The sequence below is a fragment of the Strongylocentrotus purpuratus genome, unplaced genomic scaffold (assembly GCF_000002235.5).
Source record: "Strongylocentrotus purpuratus isolate Spur 01 unplaced genomic scaffold, Spur_5.0 spur5_scaffold_11, whole genome shotgun sequence".
In the NCBI taxonomy this organism is placed as follows: Eukaryota; Metazoa; Echinodermata; class Echinoidea; order Camarodonta; family Strongylocentrotidae; genus Strongylocentrotus; species Strongylocentrotus purpuratus.
In genome coordinates this window covers 9,455,374-9,478,351 of record NW_022145596.1, presented here as the reverse complement: position 1 = coordinate 9,478,351, position 22,978 = coordinate 9,455,374, and the positions used below count along the sequence as shown (strand labels likewise).

The following is a 22,978-nucleotide window of genomic DNA, read 5'->3' as shown; positions in this document are numbered from 1 at the left end:
CAAATCAGTTTGGCAATCAAAACATTACAAGAGTTGCATTTATCAAAAAGAGCATTTGTTATAAATAACAATATACCTGCTTGAGACCACATTTCTAATTTACAGTTGTACATGTATATATATTTCTTTCTGTGTGGCTTTGTATTCCATAAACATTGCCAATACATCATTATCTCATTAAACACAATTAATGAATAAAAAATATATCTACAAATATATTTTAAGTACTATCCTTGACATCAACAATTAAATATTTTCCTCTCTTGAAGATACATTGTGATTTTTAAAACCCTGTTTGGTTTATCATTGATAAACATCATATCTACTAATACAGTCCAACTTGCCTGTTAAGACCACCCAAGGGAAACAGGAAAACTGGCCACTTTAAACAAGGGTCTTTCTAGACAGGTTCTTCAACATACATTTCTTCAAACTATTTCGACAAAATAGATGACCACCATAGACAGGTGACCTTTATAAATAGAGGTGGTCAATAAGACAGACTTGACTGTACTGGTAAGTGGTTATAGAAAGTAATAGAAATTCATGTCATCACATTGAATGGCATCCAAATCACTCAAGCGTTGCTGAATATTTCAAAAAGCAAGCTTTGTAAAATATCAATTGCAAAAATTAACATCCGAATGATCAAAAACTCAGATGGCAATGGAACATTGGAACAGTAAAGAATGAGCTTTTTACCACTCCTAAACAAATAATTAATCCTTGAATTTAATATACTAGAGATTAAAGATAAAGTTGTCGATTTCAATCATCGTAATTTTTTTGTTAATGATGCAACCAGGCAGTAAAATGGAGACAATACAATACTTACGGTTCCAAAGAAGTATTACCGGTATGCGATAGCTCCTGCTGGTACAGAAAAGAGAACAAAGTTTGGTTCTATTGTTGCAAAAGGGAAAAACCAGAAAGCATGTATGTAGTACTGCGCGGTCCCCTAAAAGCTGGAATCCCTTTACATCATACTTCCAAAGGCCCACTTTGCAAAACTCTCAAGGAGCTTTCCAACGGCACTCTTGTCGCCCTCGTCCCTCGAGACGAAGGGTGTCTTCAGGGGCTTGTTGAGGACGTCGGCTAGCTTTGGAGGCTCCCAATCGGGCTGGTGGAAGGTCAGATTTAACATGGCTCCCCAACGGCTGAAGATGGCCTTCTCGGTGATGAAGCGATGACCGCCGAGGTAGCGGGTGTCCTCGTGGCTCTTGTAATAGTCGCACTCCGTGGGGTTGTCCCATGTCTGGAAGTAGTGGTAGCGGATCTTGGAATCTAGGTTATTCCTGTGGGATGGATGAAGAAGTGAAAAAAGGAAAGAAAGTTGACAACCATGAATAATTGTATGATCTCAGGTTAACAAGCCTGATAATTACCCAATTTAAATCGGTTTCCCAATTTAAAAAAAAAAATTCTTCCCGATTTCCCCCTGATTTTCCCCAATATCCTTACTCAAAAGGGGGGGAATGTTGTTGGATGCCATTTTTTCCCAAAATCCTTTTTTTTTAACTTGGGGGGGGGGGGTGGGGTTATATCACCCCTGGTTAAGTATCACTATTCTCAATCATCTGTTCAGAGCAAGAAGGGAGTTAGCTCTGTGTTAGACTGTATGGTTAACACCCTTCTGGCTCCAAACAGATGTAACAATATTTATCACACTGACTTTGAAGAAACACATGTACCTAATCTGAAACTCTATGTAATCATTTATCAACTCTAATGCACCCCCAAGAATAGTATCAAAAGTCACTTTGTATCCAGTGGAAAGGGCACATTATAACCTGCTGCTAATATCAGTATCATTAAAGGCATGACAAGTGACAAAAAATACTTGTACATAGACACTTCCATGTAATTTGCAAATTACAACATTGTATCTTTTTGGGTATTCATTGAAAACCAGAAAGACTCTCTTAAAACATCTCAATACCATCTGTTGAGAGACAGAAGGGTGTTAAATGATATAAATCTACACTCTACAGCGTTAGTCCCCTTCTTGCTCTCAGCAGACGATATCTGAATGTTTAAGCTCAACACTATTTCACAGACATGGGTGCTAGCAGCTGTAGAGCACTAGTACACACTGTGGGCATATTTGTTCTATCACCAATGGCATCATCTTTTCACTCGAGGTGTACACGAGCAACATGTGTAATATACTCATGATGAATGAATCATACCATTAAAAACCACAATGCAGAGAGCAGCTGTTTAAAAATGTTACTTGCATTGTCAGATTTTTCAACCACAAGGTTTAAGATCTTATAGATAGATTATGCAGCTTTAATGCAAAAACATCATGGAAATACTATAATAATTATAAATCCCCTATAATAAGAATTATAATTCCTTGCAGGAAAGTGCAAGAATTATAGGCCACGCCAGGTAATGCAAAGTATTTTCAGCCATTCAAAGCTATTATCAATCTGAATTTGATCTACAATGTATGTATATACATGTATCATGTATATGAACATAATTTCATCTGCCATAAAATATGGAATAGCACAATTGAGACATGTTTAATGATGTTGAGTTCTAGAAATTTGTTTTTGGAATTATTCTGTCTACTCTATAAAAAATTACACTGATGAGAACTTATTTATGGAAAGCTCTACAAGCTCTTTGGTAAAATAAAATTGCTAGATTGAAGTTTCACTGCAACCAAATTTAGCTTCCATGAAAGAAACAAAATATTTCCGCAATCAAGGCTTAAAACTTTTTTCCTGGCAAGCACTCAAATACAAAATCAAATCACAGATGTCAACATTACAGACAGTTAAAGCGCATGTGTGTTTTTGTAAAGCCCCCCAAAAATTGGTAAAGCTTGTGTCATATTTTCTAAATTTTAGTTGAGAATAGCAATACACAGCCATGAAATATTTATGTAGGTACTTTTAGTAAAACATTGAGAGCTACTGTGAAGTGTGAGCAGAAATATAACTACACTGCAAGTGCTACCCTTTTACCCATGACAATTTTGGCTTGCATTTTTTTTTGTAGCATCAGCTAAAAGCAAAATCATGTTCATGCCAAAATCTGCTCTCTGGAAAAAAATCATAATGCATTGTTACAGGCCTACAGGGGTCTATCATTGCTGAACAGTAAGATACTACACATACATGTAGAAAATAAATGCCATAACTCCAAAGCATTAAATATTTGAATCAGGAGGGAATATGTTTTGATTACTGCTCCCAGGGGAAGGCACTTATGAGAATAACAGATTTTTTTTGTTTACACGACAAACAAGAGCGTTCACAATTACGATGAATAGGTCACAATCCAGTGACCTATTTGCCAATTTGAGATTTGCATAGATTTAGTGATCTCATATTTCAAACACTCATAACCATCTTATTATTGGTATGATTGACAGGTATTTAAAACTTTCGCAGTTCTGTTTCTCTTATTTTTCCAATTTCATAAAAATCTGGGTAGCGTAAGTTTGGATTGCCCTTTAACTAAAGTGCCACTTCATGGCGGAAAAGGAAATATCCTGTGTACCGGTTTTCCGACAACCAAGCTCAAAATACAACAAAAATTGAATTGCAAAATTCCAAAGACAACAAACATTCAACTCAAGGGGGATTGCAATACACTATGGTATTTTCAGAAGAATTTTTTTTCAGATGATGTAATACATACATGTACGTTATTACATTTGAATATTTCATTAGGTGATGCGCAAAGCAATTGAAATAACTTAAAGTTTAATAATTAAAAAGGAAATTGCACTAATGTTTAAATGAGGAGTGTTGTATTTAAAGGGAAAAATCGTGTTTGTTCACTGACAAACCCCACACTTTGAGTCATCTTACAGCTTTCAAGGCTATTTGAAGAAATTGCTAATTTGGTGTTACATGTATGAGAGATTTCAACTGTATATTTACATAATGTAGATGTTTCAAGAAAAACAGCTTTTCACCAAATTCGAAACCTCCCCCACCTCTCTGGTGCAATGCTCACTTAAAAGAAAGGATTAATTCCTTTTGAAAGAATAGTCATGGTTTCAAACCGTATAATCAGACTATAATACTTACTCGCAATAGTTCTCATTCACCATGCCATACATATGGACCTCTTCACACATATCCAGAGCGAGAAGTATGGTGTACCATCCTGTTGATAACCAAGTGTTGGTATCGTACCTGAAAACGGAAGATGTACAAAGAGATTGGTCATTCAATATGGTTGAGTCAATTTTATGGGCACAAAGGACTGAGAAAGGTTATTTTCATAGGGTCGGAGTAATTTTTGTGGCATACCTGGGCCTGTTTCATAAAATTTGTTATCAATAACAAATTGTAATGACTGTTATAAGCTACTGAGAGCAAATTTGTTGAAGAAAAGTGACTCTTGTAATATTGATAACAAGTTTTATGAAACATGGGCCCAGAAGTGAGAAGTTACATGTACAGTGTAGTCAAGCTTTCAACCATAACAATGTTTGTTCAGATTGAGTTTAGCACAAAGAGCATATGTTTCATAGTGGATCAAATTGATCAATATGATAGAACCAAAGTTCATAAAATGTTATACATAATATAATAATACATTTATAGAGAGCAGAAACTATCCAACATTGAGTATATATTTTACTGTACTACACAGGTGCGGATCCATTGCATAAAGAAAATATGAATATCATCTTTAGCTTTGATTAAGAAAATTTGAACATGTTATCAGTATCAAACAGGGAAAAAGAAGTGGAGAGGAAATTAATCAAAACGAACATTTAAGATACCTGCTAAATGTTCATTCAAGATGGATATGAATGCAGGTATATTAAAATGTGAAATAATTCATTATAGAGCGATGATAAATCAATTATTTGACGTTGATTGATTCGTTCATTTTACATGAAAATGATCAAACAATGTGTTCTGAGGTCATATTTATTGCAATTTTAGGCAGCTTAACCACCAGCGTGTTATTGAACAATATGTTCAATAAAAAATGTTTGTAAAAGGTATGTAACCAGCTCAGCGCATGGTTGCAACTTAAAAATTGCATTCTTTCATACAATACCTCCACATTATCTTTCCTTTCCTGGTGATGCTACAGCACATCTGACATAGCAACTATATGTTGGTATTGTATGGTTTATTGTAATAGGTGGTCGGCTCTGGTGAAGCTACACCACTGTCTCTTGTTAGCTCACTAATGATTGACAGATGATGTCACAAGATGAATGAGATCTTGAGCATTTGTTTTACGGTAGAGCTTAGCAGGTCTGAAACAATTATTCTAAAAAATATTTAAAAATCTAAGAAATATATTTAGATGTTTGAATAACAAAATATGAGTTGTTTGCAGCCCTGCACATCAACAGGAATCAACTTATGTTTGGATGTAACATTGTTAAGATGAGAGAAAATTGTAACAAAGCAATGAATTGGCTCTACATTTAAAACACAGATTTATAAGCAACATGTACCCTACTGCCTAAGTCATTTAAAGAAAGAAAAAAAAAAAGATAATTAAGTTTATGGTTCACATTTCTGAATGCTTCAACCCCAAGAGTAAGACCCTACTTTGGAAATTCCTGTTACACAGACAGAATAATAGACAGAGTGCAAATTGCTTACAGTATTGCTAGGTTGGGCAAGCTTAGTCTAATGCCTGTAACAAAGTATTGCATTCACTTGTTAAAAATCGTTATTTCTGTGGTCAGAATAGAGATCTGTGTTGTTGGGTTGGACAAGCTAAAATTTTTGTCTAACCTACAGACACCTAATGCAAGCAATATGCATTCTGACTACCAACATACAACAAGTAACAGGTAATTTTCAACATTTTCAACTCATGGTGTAGTGGATAAGTCACTTGACTGTGAATCACATGGGTTGTGGTTGGAGTCCCGCGGCGGCACTAATGTCCTTTGGTAAGAAATTAATCTACATGTACCACACTCGACCCAGGTGAGGTAAATGGATACTTGGCAGGAATCGTTTCCTTGACAGACATGAGCACTATACCAGAACCAACGATGATTATTATTAAATATAGCTGAAACCTCTTTTAAAACTTACTTATTTTTGCCAGTCTCATTCTGAAAGATCAAATCAAACTGCAGCTCTCCAACTTCGTCCAAGGAATAAAAATCCACCTCTGGGTACGACTTGACCATGATCTCCGCTTTCTCCAACGCCCATCTGTGGTTAGGCTCATTGAGGCCGAAGAAAACGATCTGCTCCGGCCGACTCTGCTTGTTAGCTGGATTGAGGAGGTTACCCGAATCGGCATTGACCGGTTCGGTCGACATATGGCACACAACGCGCATTGTAGTCCTTGAACCTACGTCCTCCTCAAAGCCCTCTATGGGGGAATTGTTCATGCGGATCACGCAGGGCATTGAGTCAATCTCTCTACCTCTCTTGCTTCCCAGCATGTGCCCAGCGCTGGATATAACTGCACATTTCTTGCATTTTTTTTTTAATGGCTGCAAGGGATGAGAAACAGTAATCACACAGATTTAGGGTGCTGTGATTGGCACACACATACGTTTTTTTAAAGGAAATCTCTTTATTGGACACTATAGAGCAATGCTGTGAATTAATTCAGGCAGCTCCACAAAGGTAATAGGCAGTGTGACTACTTTTCACAAGTAAGCTTGTCCTCTGAAACTTTGCAGAAGCCCTCATTTTTTTAAAAATATGTATAAAGTTTATAAAATTTGTATCCAATAAATAATGATACAACTGTTGTCTACATCTACATACAGTGAGATGAAGTAACTTCCTCCTGCCTCCAAACAGAAGACATCTTCCGGCAGTAGCCAGAAGGGCATTTACTCTACCATAAATCTCTGTGTAAAAGCGCACCTGTGTATAAGGCGCACCCCTATTTTAAAGACCCAAAAAAAAAAATCAGGAAAAAAAATTCGGGGAAAAAAAAAATCCGTCATCTTTAGTTTTAAAACCAACATTATTACTAGGTCTAACTTAGTTCTAATCGGCAAGGTTTTGTTGCCACTACGGAGATCTAAAAACAATAATTATCGGCAAGGTTTTGTTGCCCCTACGGAGCTCTAAAAACAATCAATATCGGCAAGGTTTTGTTGCCCCCTACGGAGTTCTAAAAACAATCATTATCGGCAAGGTTTTGATGCCCCTACAGAGCTCTAAAAACAATAATTATCGGCAAAGTTTTGTTGCCCCTACGGAGATCTAAAAACAATAATCGGCAAGGTTTTGTTGCCCCTACGGATATCTAAAAACAATAATCGGCAAGGTTTTGTTGCCCCTACGGATATCAAAAAAACAATGATTATCAGCAAGACTCTGTTGCCCCTCCGGAGCTCTAAAAACAATAATTATCTGCAAGACTTTGTTGCCCCTCCGGAGCTCTAAAAACAATAATTATCGGCAAGGTTTTGTTGCCCGTACGGAGCTCTAAAAACAATAATTATCGGCAAGGTTTTGTTGCCGCTACGGAGCTCTAAAAACAATCATTATCGGCAAGACTTTGTTGCCCCTTCGGTTAAATGTTTAGCACAAAAAACGTAATGACTCAGGCCACTAAAAAGTAGCATTTTGAGGACTCAAAATATCCTGTACCTGTGTATAAGGCGCACCCCCGACTTTTGATTTTTTCTGACGGAAAAAAAGTGCGCCTTATACACAGAGATTTACGGTTTATTAACATGTATGTGAAGGTGACAGAAATAAAAAGATATTTCTGCCAACTGCTGTTCATTCTTCCATTGTAAAATTCAATTATACCTAATAACTAATGGGATATGATATAGATTTGCCCTATTATGATTGAAAAGGGCATCTATAGGCTGTAGACTAGACATGACCTACATGTACATACCTGTCCCGTTCGGAGTGATTTAAAATGAGTCTTGACTAGAGCCGGGTTCCCAGGTTTCGGCAGGTTCAGGCCCATACGTATCCTGCCGTCGGGATCGACAGAATCTGAGAACGTCCTGACGGCGCTCTTCTTGATGACGATGACGTCTTTACCGCCGGGATGATTGGTACTGCTCGTGCTGCCGTCCGGTGTGTAGAGATACGAGAGGAACATGAAGCCCATCAGGATGGTGTAGATCACCAGGAAGATGACAGCTGAACGCTTGCCCTAAATTTGAAAAAAAAAGGAAATATGACATAATTACACATGAGCATGTTTACACAAAAGAAGAGTCGACGCATCTGAATGGCAAACAAAATAAAAAATCATAATTTCAAAAATGAACAAATAAAAATATGAACAAAAAAGAAATATAAAACAAACAAACACATATTTTTAAGATTAAAAGTCAGATGAATCCCTGGCAACATAGTTACTTCTTTGAATTTAGTTTTGTTTAGTTGTGCTGGTAAATGTGACTGAAAACATTGTAAATGGTATACAGTGTACATGTAAAAATACCACATGAACATTTTTTTTTATAAAGTTAGTTCAAACCATACCTCCTGAAGCAACCAGTTGTAAATTAAATGTGTGATACTGATCAACTTTTGCCCGACATAAAATAAGACAATAATTAAAATAAAAAATAGGAAGGATTATAAATTGAGTAGAAGAATAACTTTAATCTGATTGGTCAATTACGGTGTAGATTTTTTTACTGGCTGCACATGATGCGATATCAGGAATCGATACCACTGATTTCATCCATTGCACTAACAACAGTCAAATTATGCAAATTTAAAAATCATGCTTTCCGGTAATTACCACAAGCATGATTTTGCCATGCAGCCGGTAAATCTGTAAAATAACAGATTTTTGTATTATTGAAGATTTGTTTTACCCCACTGTATAAAACAGATAATGTGCAGGTTTAATTCATTGGTCGGTGGAATTGTGTGCACCCGGTACAAGTACCTTTTAATTCCGTCTAAAACCCACTTGGCTGCGCCTTGTGGGGTCAAACCATTCAAAGGTACCTTGTGTACACAATTCTTAGTTTCATACCGACCCACTCAAACCTGTGCATCATTTGTATTCAAACAGTAGGCTTAACAAATCAATGGCCATTGTCTAGCAATCTGGGGTCAAGCATCATACTCTACTGACCTCTATAGAAATACGAGCAGATGTCAGGTTTAGGGCACGTACAAGCTATTGTCCCACACGCTAACAACTGCATCTAGGATTGTCGACTACTTTTTAGTACCAGTATATCTGATCATTGTATTAACTTCATAACATTTGCAAGAGCTTACATTTACATGTACATAATACTATACAGGTACTAATGTACATATACCATTTACACTCACCTTCCCTCCATACATGTACATTGTTCCTGTGATGAAATGAATACGGTCACTAATTCCTTGAATGAGTCTTACTCATTGTACAGTCATTACCATGCGATCATACATTTATAAATAAATTGATTTATTCCCTACTTCAACATGAAAAATACTTTCCTAGCTGTATTAATACAGGAATGTGTGTGTATCCAACATTTAATAGTTAGCGGTAGATTATAGAATTATGGTACACTGGCAAACAAAGGGATATTTTGCTCATTCTGTCCTAAAGAATAAAGAATGAGGTTGCAATTTCTGTGAATGAAAGCTCAACTGTCAGGAACATTCAGGGAGAATTTTTCTTGCAAATATGAAGAGAGTCCCCATAAAATGAAATTAATGAATAAAGAAAGGGGAAAAAGAGACAGAGAGATGGACAAAAAGTGAGAGAGAGAAAGTGTGTACGTGTGTGTGTGACAGAGAGAAGAGAGAAGGAGAGAAGGAGAGAGAGAGAGAGAGAGAGAGAGAGAGAGAGAGAAGGAAGGAAGGGGAGGGGGGATTCAGATAATATTATAAAGGTTTGCAGCAATTTCATATTTTCCAAAGTCTGCGGTTACATCATGTGCTGATATAATAATGGGATTATGAAGTACATTCTAGGTTCATTGCAAACATCGCTGCGTAACTCCAGGGAAAGAAGACACATGTGTTATCTCACATTAAGTGACATTTAATAAAGTAGTAATTATAACTTTCCCTCGGTGTTGCCAATTCTGTGACTTCAATTATTTTTTAAAAAATTAAATCGCTCTTATTCATGAATGGCATAGTGTTCTGCAAGAGAAATGGATTCCAGCGATTTTTGCACTTTCTGCTTTATATAAATGAAAACTTGAACATTCTTGATTACAGGTAAAAGATATAAATACAACATTGTAAAAAGGTGGTAGTAACTGCTATGGATTAACATATTTTATATTTCTTACCAGGAAGCATCTCGTATGATGGTCCATCGTAGCAGAACTGTTTTTATCGGCTGATGAACATGACTGGAAAAGAAAAGAACGTATTTCCTACGTTATTAATCACAAAGCCTTTACTTGATTTTATACATGAAAAATGACCTAGGTCTAACCGCTTCCGGGGTTCAATCGTGAGCCACCACGAACTGACCGTTACAGGAGAAACATGTACGTACATGTAGCTTGGTGCAGAGTGCACTACGTCGAGCTATACATTTACACTGTACATGTACATGTATATTATGGAACACCACCGGGAAGTGCTCCAGAGGTCCACCATTTTGGATTGCCTTGGCCTGCCATTGGGTGGACCAAAATGATACCCACAGTGCTCTCACCTCTGATAGCGCTATCTCTAGTAATGAGAATGGCTTCGTAAACTAGAATAGTACTTAGTAGGCATACCTACTCATCCATTTCTTTCATGGGTGGTGGAGAAAAAAAAAAGGAGTTTTAGCAATTTAGCTCCTGGAAAAAAATAACAAAGAAGTGTTATAAATACACTGTACCCTACCTGTATTTCTCTAAAAAAATAAGAAATTAGCTCAGATTGTGTGAACAAAACAGTATGTTTAAGCACTTTGTGTGTGAGGGATGCCAATGTACAGAATTTAATGTATGTTGTACTGTATGCTAGTAAATGAATCATGAGATAAAGTTGAAAAACAATAGCAAAACATTAAAATATCAATTTCAAGAACGATCCTGGTTTACGACCACTAACTGTACTCTATCATTTTTACTGGTACTCTTGTGCAAAAATCTTTATTGATTTAATTGCTTTAGTGTACATTGTAAATTTGAAGCGTTGTGTACACATCCTTTGCTCTGTTATTATTGATATTAGGTACAGGTACCATTTGCCGCACGATACCAAAAGACGTTAAAAGATGGGAGTTGTTGCTACCTTGTTTGGCGTTCAACAATAAGGGATAGAGCAACGTCGATCTGGCGCTGCTCAGTGGCTGCTGGGCTCACGATCAATTGGGCAAAAAGAATTTCCGTTTCGGTTTAATAAAATTTGGAGTGGACTATTAGGCTATTATTATTATTATTATTATTATTATTATTATGATCGAGCACTGCACTCACAATGTATAAAGTTGAGTTCTTGTCATGTGATTGCATTGTGAAATAACTGTCTGGAAGCGATTAGTAAAGGTTGATTACCGGTAAAGTAAACACATAAGAAAAGAGAATAGATGTATACGGTACCGTGAGATTGTGGAATCATCAAAATGATACAAAATCTACTCAGTCTGACTGAAAGTCACATGAACTGTACATAACAATGTGGATGTGGGACTACACAAACGTGCGGCTGCGGCATGACAGTTTGCTCCAAACACTTCAGTTATTTCTTAACATCATATATGATGGCATTTGAACAGCCATCCTTAGTTTCAGGGGACGTTTTTTGTCTTTCTTCTACAATGTTCTTCAATACCTGCTGTATGTACAATAACATAAAATAAATAAATAAGCCTACAAATTGTTTTCACCTTTTCCGGAACTCTACCTTTTCATTAAGCTTGTTTAAATAATAATGTGATGCTTTGACAGCACAGTGAATGACATCAGTATTAAAAACACAGAAACTTGGTTCCATTTTGTCTACTGTACTGCAATAAAGCATTTATTCACCTTATCCCCAGTACTCCTGTAGCCTTTGTATTTTCCTTTTGGTTTTACTTTTTCTCTCTTCAGAAGGTTTTTTAAAATGTAGGCCTATCTTACATGTACATTCTAATTGAATAATTAAAAGACTTAAATGTTTAAATGCTATTCATTTCCCCTAATTAAGGGTGCTTGCCTGCTTGGGATAACCTTGTACATTAGACAGCTGTAGTAATGTGTAGGTCATATGCAGTAAAGCACAAACCCAAATCACCTACCGTAATCTATCTCTCTCACACTCTCTTGCTCTCTCTCTCTCTCTCTCTCTCTCGCTACATGTAGGTCTATGGGATTAGCATTAGCAAAGAAGAAAAAAGGAAACTCAAAGACCCAGGATGTTAGTTCGTAAAAAGAGTATGGTTTGTTGACAAACCAGGAGTTAGCTGAATTATTTTCCTTTTAATTCAGAAGACACCGTATCTTATTTTACATCTACCATAGCGCGAATTATTCACAAACCCAAATCACCTACCGTAATCTATCTCTCTCACACTCTCTTGCTCTCTCTCTCTCTCTCTCTCTCTCTCTCTCTCGCTACATGTAGGTCTATGGGATTAGCATTAGCAAAGAAGAAAAAAGGAAACTCAAAGACCCAGGATGTTAGTTCGTAAAAAGAGTATGGTTTGTTGACAAACCAGAAGTTAGCTGAATTATTTTCCTTTTAATTCAGAAGACACCGTAGCTTATTTTACGTCGACCATAGCGCGTATGGAATTTATGCTAACTCTAGTTCAGAGTGAATTTATGCTAATTCTAGTTCAGAGCGACGTGTTCGCAGATGCCATGTTTTTTTCGTTATGAAAGGATCCACGGAAGACGAAAGTCTTATTATGTTGTTTTAGTTAGCCAGGAAATGTCGCCATAGAAGTAAGTTTATATTTAAAATATCATGCTTTTGATTTGTGGTGATTTAAGAATGTGTTTTGGTCAGGTTGTTGAGGGAAAATGATATTACATAATCAATGTGTACCGAGTACAGTTTATAAATCGCTATGCACAAAAATGTAGGCCTATAGTGATAGGGTCTACGTTGTATGAGTTACATTGGAGGTCTTATTGTTTTTAGAAATGACAATGATTCAATGCATAACATACAGACGTGATGTTAAATAATGCTTCATCTATGTAGATATGTTTAATACAACGTATTCAGGTGGTTTAATACGTTATTTAAGCTGGGGCTTATTGTTGGCCATTTAGAGTGATAGTTTAAGTAAGAAAGTTGAGTTAGTAAATACATGAATGAACAAAACAGAGTAAGCTTATAAACTGGAATGTTTGCTCTATAGATCTAAATGGAAGTTTGTGAGTTATGATGTAAACAAAGGACTAGGGGTTTAATCTTACATTTGATTAACGAGACGTTGGCCATTTAGAGTGGTAGTTTAAGTAAGAAAGTTGAGTTAGTAAATACATGAATGAACAAAACAGAGTAAGCTTATAAACTGGAATGTTTGCTCTATAGATCTAAATGGAAGTTTGTGAGTTATGATGTAAACAAAGGACTAGGGGTTTAATCTTACATTTGATTAACGAGACGTTGTTTCGGTGATGTTTAGATTAGTCTTCGTATTTAGCGGGGAAGTTTCCTTAGTCTTATTGAGTTTGTTATAATGAGGTTACACTACACATTTCAAGGAGGTAGTGAGTTGACTTGATTTCAGTATCAGAACAGAGCATAGAAAACGCACTGTCAGAAACTTCTAGATTTGTTTATCTGTTGATTCGATGATAGTATATGTCGAGCTTGAAGTGAATACAGTTAATTTGATGTAGGCATTTAGCTTTCATTAGCTTAGTTGATGTTTGGATATATCAGTGTTCATATATATGTGCAAAGATTGTACATGTATTTATGATCCTTTTGTGTCTCTTTTGCATTCATAGATTGAATAAAATTGCAGCTTGATTTTCAAGCTCTACCTATGCAATTCAAAGCGGCACTCCTGGTTTATTCCTTAACTTCAGTGATCCAGAGTAGAAGCGTTACAGTACATACCTTCTTCAATAATTCACACACCCCCATCTCCAAATATGAAGTGAAAACTAAATGAAAGATCACATCTACAAGAATTGTTGTATACGGATGTAATAATACAACAATGGATCTTCAAACACATAGCCCATGGACATGAAAAACTGGCAAATGATTTAAAGACTCAAGATATTTGGTAATTGATATACACAATAGTCAATACATCAAAGAACTCAATCAAGCACTCCCCCACATATGTCTGGAACTGATCCATTCATATCATTTGCAATAGAACAATCAGATTAGCAATGTTGCTCAATCAAAGGCCACTTGTAGTCTGGTATCCTAACCCCTTAAACATCTATCTGACTTTCAAAGGGGTATAGAGACTCAATTATGAAATCCTTATTCACAATTAAAAGTACTGCAAATCTGAAACATGAAAGTAAGTAGGTAAGGCTCTTGGAAGCATATTTTATTTCATTTTTTATTCAATGTGATTTATGTGTTAATGCAGCAATGGGTCTTTGAAATTATTAGTGTAGACTAACACTACCACTTCAGGGCCAACAAACTTTTTGCAGATGCTGGTGTTATGTGATGTGTATACACCCCCCCCCCCCCCCCCCCCCCCCCACCCCATACGTGACTCGTGACTCAAACAACGATGACAAAGCCAATTGGCATTCCATTGTATTCCGTTAGATTGCTAGAAAAGTAGAAAAACATTTTACATTCTTAAAATAGCGAATCTCTATGGCCCGAATTCACAAAGGAGGTTTGTCGACAAACCTTGTTTTTCGTATGTCATATCGTCCTTGTTTTCACGAAGTGACGGTAGTGAGGAAAATCGTAACGCAAAGTGAATGCAATTTTTTTTCACTACCGTCTCTTCGTGAAAACAGCGACGATATGACGCTTTTTACAAACCTGGTTTGTAAAGAACAAAAGGAGGTTTGGCGAAACAAAAGGAGGTTTGAGCTTAAACCTTCTTTGTGAATTCGGGCCAATGGGTCTACTACATGGAATGTCACAGCAGCACTTGAAGGGTTGAATGTATTAAAAAAAATATGCAGAACTGTGTTCTTCTCTTCATGTGGAAACTCGAGTGGAATTGAAAATACTTCCCTCAAAGCCACATTCACCCCTCTATCATTGCAATTAGTATCTTTAGAGGACCCGTTAATTTCTCATGACTATGATAGCCTAAATAAATACAACTTTATAGTGCAGTATGTATGTAACTGAATGGAAGTAGTGTAAATATGTTCCAGGGATTTTTTAATTTTTTTTTTTTGGGGGGGGGGGATGGGAGGGGTGATGAACGCAATCAGGCGCCGGGCGCCACAATTTCTTGCGCGAACACAAACGACTGTAGTCTACCCAGCGCTCAAAATACACGGGGGCGGTGGGCGATTCACCCCCGTGAGCTACATAATCGCCCCCGTCAGGTTGCTCACGGGGGCGATTGCAAAATTAAAAATCGCCCCCGTGGAAATATATAATAAAGATTATCTTTTCGTTTATAACTTTAACACAATATTGAGTATCAATTTTCAAACCTTAAACCAATGAAATGGAACTTAGATTAACGTGCAAGATTTCTCGTTCTATTATTACCGATTCAGCTCGCATTGCAGTGCCGCCGTCAGCAGTGGTTATAGGCCTACTGCGCCGTTAGTAACGGTACGTGTGCACGCTGCCGCGCCATGTCAGCTGGAGCTGAATATTAAAGCGGGTGGGGGGGATGCTGGAGAGGAGGACCACTCATCTATTTTATTTTTTCAGGGGGGGGGGGGGGAGGTGAAGCGCCGTTTTAGCATGACTTTCTTTTTAACTCTTACTTTCACCTATCTCAGATAACCCTAAGTTTTTGGTTGCTGCTTTATATGTAGTTGATAATGCATGATTAAAATAAAGAGAGAGAGAGAGAGAGAGAGAGAACCACCATCATTTTGCAATGGTTCAGGGTTTGTGTAATGTACATTTTGAAACCATTTCTTAGCGTCTCAATCCTAAAAAAATAGCGAAACTATTTTTGAGGAAAAGCATTATACTGAACTGAATAAAGAATAATAGCTTTATATTGGCTCATACTAATACTGATACGGGCTAAAGACAATGTGGTATTTGTATAGAGGTATTCCAAAATGACATTTTGATAATCAACATTTTGTTCTGGTATCATATGTATACACTCATAATACAACTGATCTTTATGATTTCTTAACGTGACATAGCTTCTTCTCCCCCTGCAAACAAAAAAGAAAACAAGGTTATTTAATGAAAGGATCATGCGACAAATAATCATTGTGATTCAAATTGATGCAAGGTTTTTCTTGAATAAGCAATTGTTTTCACCAGAATCTTCTTTGTAAAAACGACTTTTACAAATCTCAGCCATGCAAATCTGCCACTGTGTTGTAAGATCACTTTCAGATTAGGAGAAGTGTATTCTTTAATGAGTATTTTACATTGAATGGAATGTCTCAACTCAGTAAGCATGGCTGAGATTTGTAAAAGTTGTTTTACTAAGAAGATTTGGGTGAATAGCAGTGCTTATTCAAACAAATATTCGCATCAATTTGATTCACAATCATTATTTGTCGCTTAATCCCTTTTAATGACCTTGTTTTCTTTCTCGTTCGCAAGGGGTGAAGAAGATATGTCACGTTATTGACATCATAAAGATCAGTGTTGTATGCATATATATTATATACACAGGCCCCGAGGAACGTTTAGTGGGGGGCTAAAGTATTTACGATCAGGTAGAGGGTAGCAAGCGTAAATTGGTGTGTGTGTGGGGGGGGGGGTTCAGGGGTTTTAGGCATTTAATAACGGTCAGAGAAGCACAAATATTTTGATGCCGCATTTGTGTCACTGGCAGGTGAGGGGGGCGTTTTTTATTTTATTTTTTAAGGTAAAATTTACGTTACTATCCTATTTTTTTTGTTTACCAGTTTGGGAGGCTAGGGGGGGGGGGGGTGGGCCGGTAGAATCGGCCCGTGGATCCGCGCCTGTACAAAATAGCACACACACAAAATCGCCTCGCCGCTATGCGGCTCAGTAAAGAAAGAATGTAAAGGTTGCTCCGAATAATGAGGAGGAAATAATGTGCAGAACGGGAAAAAATCGAGAGAATGTCACCACGGGATGAAAGTCAGTAACAGCTATGTAGCTTATAAATTTGTAAGAGGGAAAATGCTGATTAAAATGAAAATGATGAAATAGCTAATAATTGAGGAGTATCATAGGTACCAATTCAATGGATATTTGTATAAAAAAGAGCCCCCGTCAGTACTAAAAGAGCCCCCGTGAGAAGGTTCACGGGGGCTCTTTTTTGGGGGGAAGAGCCCCCGTGGACAACAAATTAATTTGAGCCCTGAGTCTACCTGATGAGAAACAAAAAGGACTTTTTTGGGGCTATTGTAAACCTATTTTTAGTAATTCATAGCATTTTGAAGATAAAATTTCACTACTGTATGAGTCACCTATCAATTTTTATACAGCTGATTGATTTTTAAATTATCCTTGAAAAGTGCGGGGGGGGGGGGGAGGGGGGAGGGGGAATGTATATACTGTACATGTATATACTGTATACCCCCAACTCCCCCTCCCCCTCCCTCCCCTCAGGATCTTAACCCATGTTGACATGGATTAGATTATATTGTCAAACAATGATTCATATTTTGTTAATGAGGTTGAAAATATTTCTATATATTAATTAAAGCATTGTTATTTATTTTGGCAACATTTATTTATGACCTAATCCATTAATTTTGCTGATAATTGTCAGCTATAATGTACAATTGAAAATATTTCTCTACATTAAAGGTACCATGTCCCTTTTGCAGCCAACCTCAAATTCTGTAGAACTTTGCAAGAATTATGAATATGTCATGTATGTCCTATCTGTGAAATTTAAACGTTAGTAGTGTCCTCATATTCAAATTATGCAAGGAAACCCGTTTACTTGCTAGACTTCACTGTCAGACACTATTGAGTGACTGACTGGCTTTTTTACTTCATTGGTAATAACATACATGAAAAGAGTTGTAAAGGGTACATGAGCATTTGTCTACATCAATAACCCACTTCTTGTGATGGCCAAGATTAAACTGATTGAATCTTTGCGCAGCATAAAACGTATGACCATTTGGTACAATTGTCTGAAATTCAAGACTATTACTTTTGGGCTCTATAGCCCTAAAGTCGATCTGACAACTAACAGTCGGTCATTTTCAAGCCCCACCTTTTTTAGGGAAGTTCCAAATTAGTATAATCTTTCAAATGCAGTTGGAATTTAACTTTTTCATTTTTTTGGCCTGCAAATGGGACATAGTACCTTTAAAGCATTATGTTATTGAATTTGGCAGCATCCATATGACAAAATCCGTTAATTTCCTTACAATAAGTGCAAAAGTGAAATGACCAACAAATGAACAAAGATGTTAAAAGTAGACCAATTGATTTGCAAATAGTCTGGATCATTAAATACTGCTGATAATTGTCAGCTATAAAACAAAATAACAAAATGTGCCAAAACCAATATGATGTCATTTACTGAATTGCCATGGACTGAAGAATACCAATGTATAAATAGTAAATATCAACATGGTAAAGCACCAGGAATCATGTTTTTATATTTTGAAAAAGCATATATTTAATTTAAATCATGATTTTTTTATTTCTTTTTGGAAAAAGTTAAATTTGTGTTATTTTTACAATCAATGGATTCAATCGATGTACAGTACATGAAAGCAAAAGGTTGTGCGATGAACCATGGCTGGATTTCTGAAAGTTTTAATATTGAAAGAGTGGTAAGACAGGGGTGTCCCGAAGGCAAAATGATTATAACGGAATAACTGTGCATGTCATACGAACTCGTCGCTCATGTACAGTTTTCCGTTATAATCATTTTGCCTTCGGCGTAGACTAGAACAAGGGATGAGATTTAGATGACGTCATGCGCAGCGAGAGTTTAAACGCCCGCTGCAAGATTTTTATCATGGATATCGATTTTGACCCATAATTTCCTAAAAATGGACCATTAAACGGATTATTTCAGTCAAGTTGGTAAGTGGAACCGAAGTAGTTAAGTTTTAACCTAATTTACAATATAAAATGCATCGGATATGCAGCCTGTGAAAGGAGTAATTCGGGGATAAGTTTTGCAAGTTTGGTGTACTGATTTGCCCACATAACCCTACACATTTCGCGGGATAGTCTGTTTCGGTCTCTAAAGAGAGAGCCGACCCTACCCCAATAAGAGGCTAACGAACGAAAGAGACGGAAAATTCGGTCTAGGTCGAACCAAACCATTTGTTTCGTACAGTCCCGTACAGTCGCGATAGGCCATACTTCAGTCTCTATAATCGGAGGTCTAGTGGAGCCAGACGTAGTCTCAGTGGAACAACCGACGATTAGAGAGACTGAAGTTTTCGGTCTAGTCAAGACTAGTCTAGACTAGACCTATATCATGTAAACTTCTTCAATTAAAAAAAAAAAACCAACTGTCTTGTTTGTTAATTGTTAACCAATAAATGATCGATGAACAGGCATAAAGTAAAATAAAGTAAAATAAAGTAAAATAAAGTAAAGTAAAGTAAAGTAAAGTAAGTAAAGTCTGGTCTGTCTGATCTGGATACAACATGCAACCAGGGAGATGTGAGTTTACACTCACATCTCCCTGATGCAACATTAACCCGATTCGCACACACAATACACATACACTCACGATCACTCGCGCGAGGGCACTCTCTCCATTGACAACGATTGGAAGTCCCTTTTCGCCCCCCATCTCCCCGTCGCACTTGCACTGCACTCTGCTGGCGCTGGCTTGCGATTGCCAACCAAGGGCAAGGCAGTGGTATAATTAAAAGACGTGATTATAAACATAAAACATAGTCTAATTTTATCTTTTCTTTTACTCACCTTACTTGCAGACATAATATTAGACAATGACAATTGGTTTGAAATTCGTCACACCCACTCACATCATAAAAACGATGTCAAACATACGGTCGTTTGTCCGCCCAATTTTATTTCTTCATATCTTTTTCTCGCTGCTTGTAATGTTTGCGCAAATTGGTAGAAGAGGGCGCTATGCAAAATCATGCACTGGCATGGCCTGACACTTAATTTTTCGTTTGCTTGTTTTTGAAATGTTTTTTGTTGTTAAAATAACAAGAGTATAGTTACAGACCTCCACTGATACGAGACCCTCATATAATTATAATAAAGTCTAGGACCTAACCAAAATGCACCATGTCATTCTATGTAAATAAAACAAATTGGTTTATTATGGGTTATGAAGCAACACCTTCATCTTCATTATTGAACTAATTAATTTGCATAGAAGATATGTTTAAACTGTACAAATTGTTCCTTTTTATAATGTTTCCGAAAACATTTTCCTTGTTTAATGTTTTTCTCCAAAATTGCAGATTTGTATGACAAATTGTATACTTGATTGAATATGTACTATATTAGTTTGGATACTTATGGAAAATATTTTAAAAATATGTCTGTGTATTAGACAATATACTATGTTTATACTCTAAGAACAATTATGTTCCTCTTTATCATTTTGTATAATTATGAGAATCTGAATAAAGGCAAAAAAGCTTCTTTTTTTTAAATGGCCAAAGAGATTCGATCATACTGTGAGCATAGCATGGCGGGGCGTTCATTGAGATCATTATGGGTCATTTCAAGAGGATGGAGCACAACACTGGGGGTAGTGAGCAATTAAAAAAAATTATTTTTTGCCCCCCGAAATTTGAAAATCACGCCGACCCGATATTTCGCTCAGTGGTGGGGGGGGGGGGGGGGGGGAGTTTTGGTAGTGAGCACTATTTTTATTTTTTTGTCCCCAGAAATTTAAAAATCGCCCGACCAATATTTCGCTCAGTGGCGTGGGGGGGGGGGGGGGGGGGGGTAAGGAGCATCAAAAAAATTCTCGCGACAAACAAAATTAGAGGGGGGGGGGTCAACCTCCAAAACACCTCCCTGCGTACGCGCCTGGGGCAGGGTAATATTTTATCCCCCTTACTATTCGCTATTTATCTTAAGGATTTTGTGGGATATATCCGAATCAAATTTAAAAGGTTACGGTATTTATATGATGTGGTGTGTTCTGATGTTCTTGATAAAGTGATGAAGACTTATTTATTACTTTACATTCATTGCTATATGCAGAGTGATGAATCTTATCTTGGCTGAAATCCTGAGGAACTCAAAATGCTTTAGATGCTCTGTCTAACTACTGTGTGAAATGGAAATTGCGTGTGAATATAAATGAAGAAAAAAAAAAGATAATGACAATTTCTAGAGGGAAGGTACGCATGTAGGAAACGATATCATCAATGTGGTAGGCCTATACACGACTTTGTGTATCTTGGGGTTAAATTTAATTACAATGGTAATTTTTAAAAGGCAATATCAAAACAGGTGATTCAGGCAAGAAAAGCCTCATTTGCATGCAATTACCTTAAAGGTGCAAAGGTTAAGATTATCATTGGATATTCAGTGTGAGTTACGGTTAATCCTGCCAATACGCTATGGCTGTGAGGTGTGGGGTTTTAAGGATTTAAGTCAGATTTATTTATTTTTTCCCAAAAGATTCTTACACCTGACTGTATGATTTGGTGAGACAGGCCGTACTAAAATTGATGTTCAGGTTAAATGTAGAATGGTAGGTTTTTGGCTAAAAGTATTAAAATTTTCATTTAGATTCTTTAATCTTTTAAAATTACTTATGGAAAAAGGTACCCCAGTCTCAATTATCTAAATGGTTGTCATGCATGTGTAGAAAATGCTGGGCTAGGAAATGTGTGGCAAAGGCAAGAGGATGGATTCAGTAATACATGGATTCTTCGTGCTAAGCTCAGATTGACTAACACGTCGTCAAAGCAAGAAATATTGTCAAATGTTTGGTCAAATCGCATTTGTGTTAACTACCGAGTTATCAAGAACGAAATATTATTTGTAAAGTATTTGGTAAAGTTGAATCAAGAGGTGCAATCACTTCTCGGTGTCGATTCCGATGCAGGTCACACCGCTTACCAATGAATAATGGAAGGTTTTCAAGAATGTAATCCCGAAGAAAGTAAAATTGAATGTCTTTGTTGTAATTGAAAATGAATTTCGCTATATTTTTGTCTGCCCTTTTCTAAGTAAGAAAGGCAGTATTGTTGTGAGTAACCCTAGCACAATTCACATGGACAAATTGTTTCAAAGTTCAAGTTCAAGTTTATTTTCCACATGTTCATAAAAAACAACAAGTATACATACATGTTCAGACATATAAAAAATACAGTATTAACAAACAATAATATTAAGAGAAACAAAAAGCGAACAAAAACTAAGAACAACTAAATACATGTATATAAAAAACATGTGGGGGGACCAACAAAGGCCAGGGGCCTGTCGAGGCTAATCCCCAGAACAATATTAGATATTTTATATATAAAAACAAACCAAAAACAAAAACAAACCAAAAGCCCACAAACAAAAGCGACGTACAGTACATGATAAAACAAAATTAAGTAGGTAAATTAGACAGGCAAACAAAAAATTATATTGTACCACTATAAGTTTGTGAATTGTTTTTATGTAAAATATACAGTTTAAATTTACGTTTAAAATTAGAAAGTGTCGGACTGTTCTTAATCTCTACTGGTATTGAATTCCAGGATTTTACACCAGTGTAAGAAATTGTTGTTTGAGAGAAACTATATTTATATAACGGTAATCTTAAGTGATTTGAATTTCTGGTACTATGGCTATGAATTGTACAATTTGAAGTGAAATAATTATTAAAACTATCTGGTAAAATGTTCTTAAAAAAGGAGTACATAAAAATTGCAATTTGCAAACTACACATTTGATCCACTTTTAAAATACTCAGCTGCTGAAATAAAGGGGTTGTGTGGGCAAGAGGTTGTGAATTGCAAATAACACGTATTGCACGTTTCTGGAGTACTCCAATTCTATTTCTAAGATACAGTGCACTGTTACCCCATACAATATTGCAATATGATAAATAAGGTAAAATCATTGTGTAATACAGAGTTAAAAGA

At 36.5% G+C, this 22,978-nt stretch overlaps 1 protein-coding gene across 2 annotated transcripts; it reads right to left on the bottom strand.

The window, feature by feature from the left end:
* Window positions 1–445: 445 nt before the first annotated feature.
* Window positions 446–19,967, bottom strand: LOC590622 (alpha-N-acetylgalactosaminide alpha-2,6-sialyltransferase 3). Of its 2 annotated transcripts, none has more exons than XM_790220.5 (6): window positions 19,830–19,967; window positions 10,208–10,270; window positions 7,831–8,097; window positions 6,045–6,454; window positions 4,053–4,160; window positions 446–1,295 (listed from the first exon to the last, which is right to left on the bottom strand). In XM_790220.5, the coding sequence occupies exons 1-6, from the start codon at window positions 19,842–19,844 to the stop codon at window positions 977–979; spliced, it is 1,182 nt and encodes a 393-aa protein (XP_795313.4). In that variant the 5' UTR covers window positions 19,845–19,967; the 3' UTR covers window positions 446–976. The 2 variants fall into 2 exon arrangements, with proteins under 2 accessions (XP_795313.4, XP_011671489.2); XM_011673187.2 differs by having other exon boundaries at window positions 977–1,295; window positions 19,892–19,967.
* Window positions 19,968–22,978: the final 3,011 nt, after the last annotated feature.

Bases quoted from the DNA above. Each gene is read 5' to 3' on its own strand.
- LOC590622 (XM_790220.5), bottom strand. The intron at 8,098-10,207 runs GTAAGAAATATA...TTTCAAATTTAG, and splicing joins ATCATACGAGATGCTTCCTG to GGCAAGCGTTCAGCTGTCAT. The intron at 1,296-4,052 runs GTAAGTATTATA...TCCATCCCACAG, and splicing joins GTGAATGAGAACTATTGCGA to GAATAACCTAGATTCCAAGA.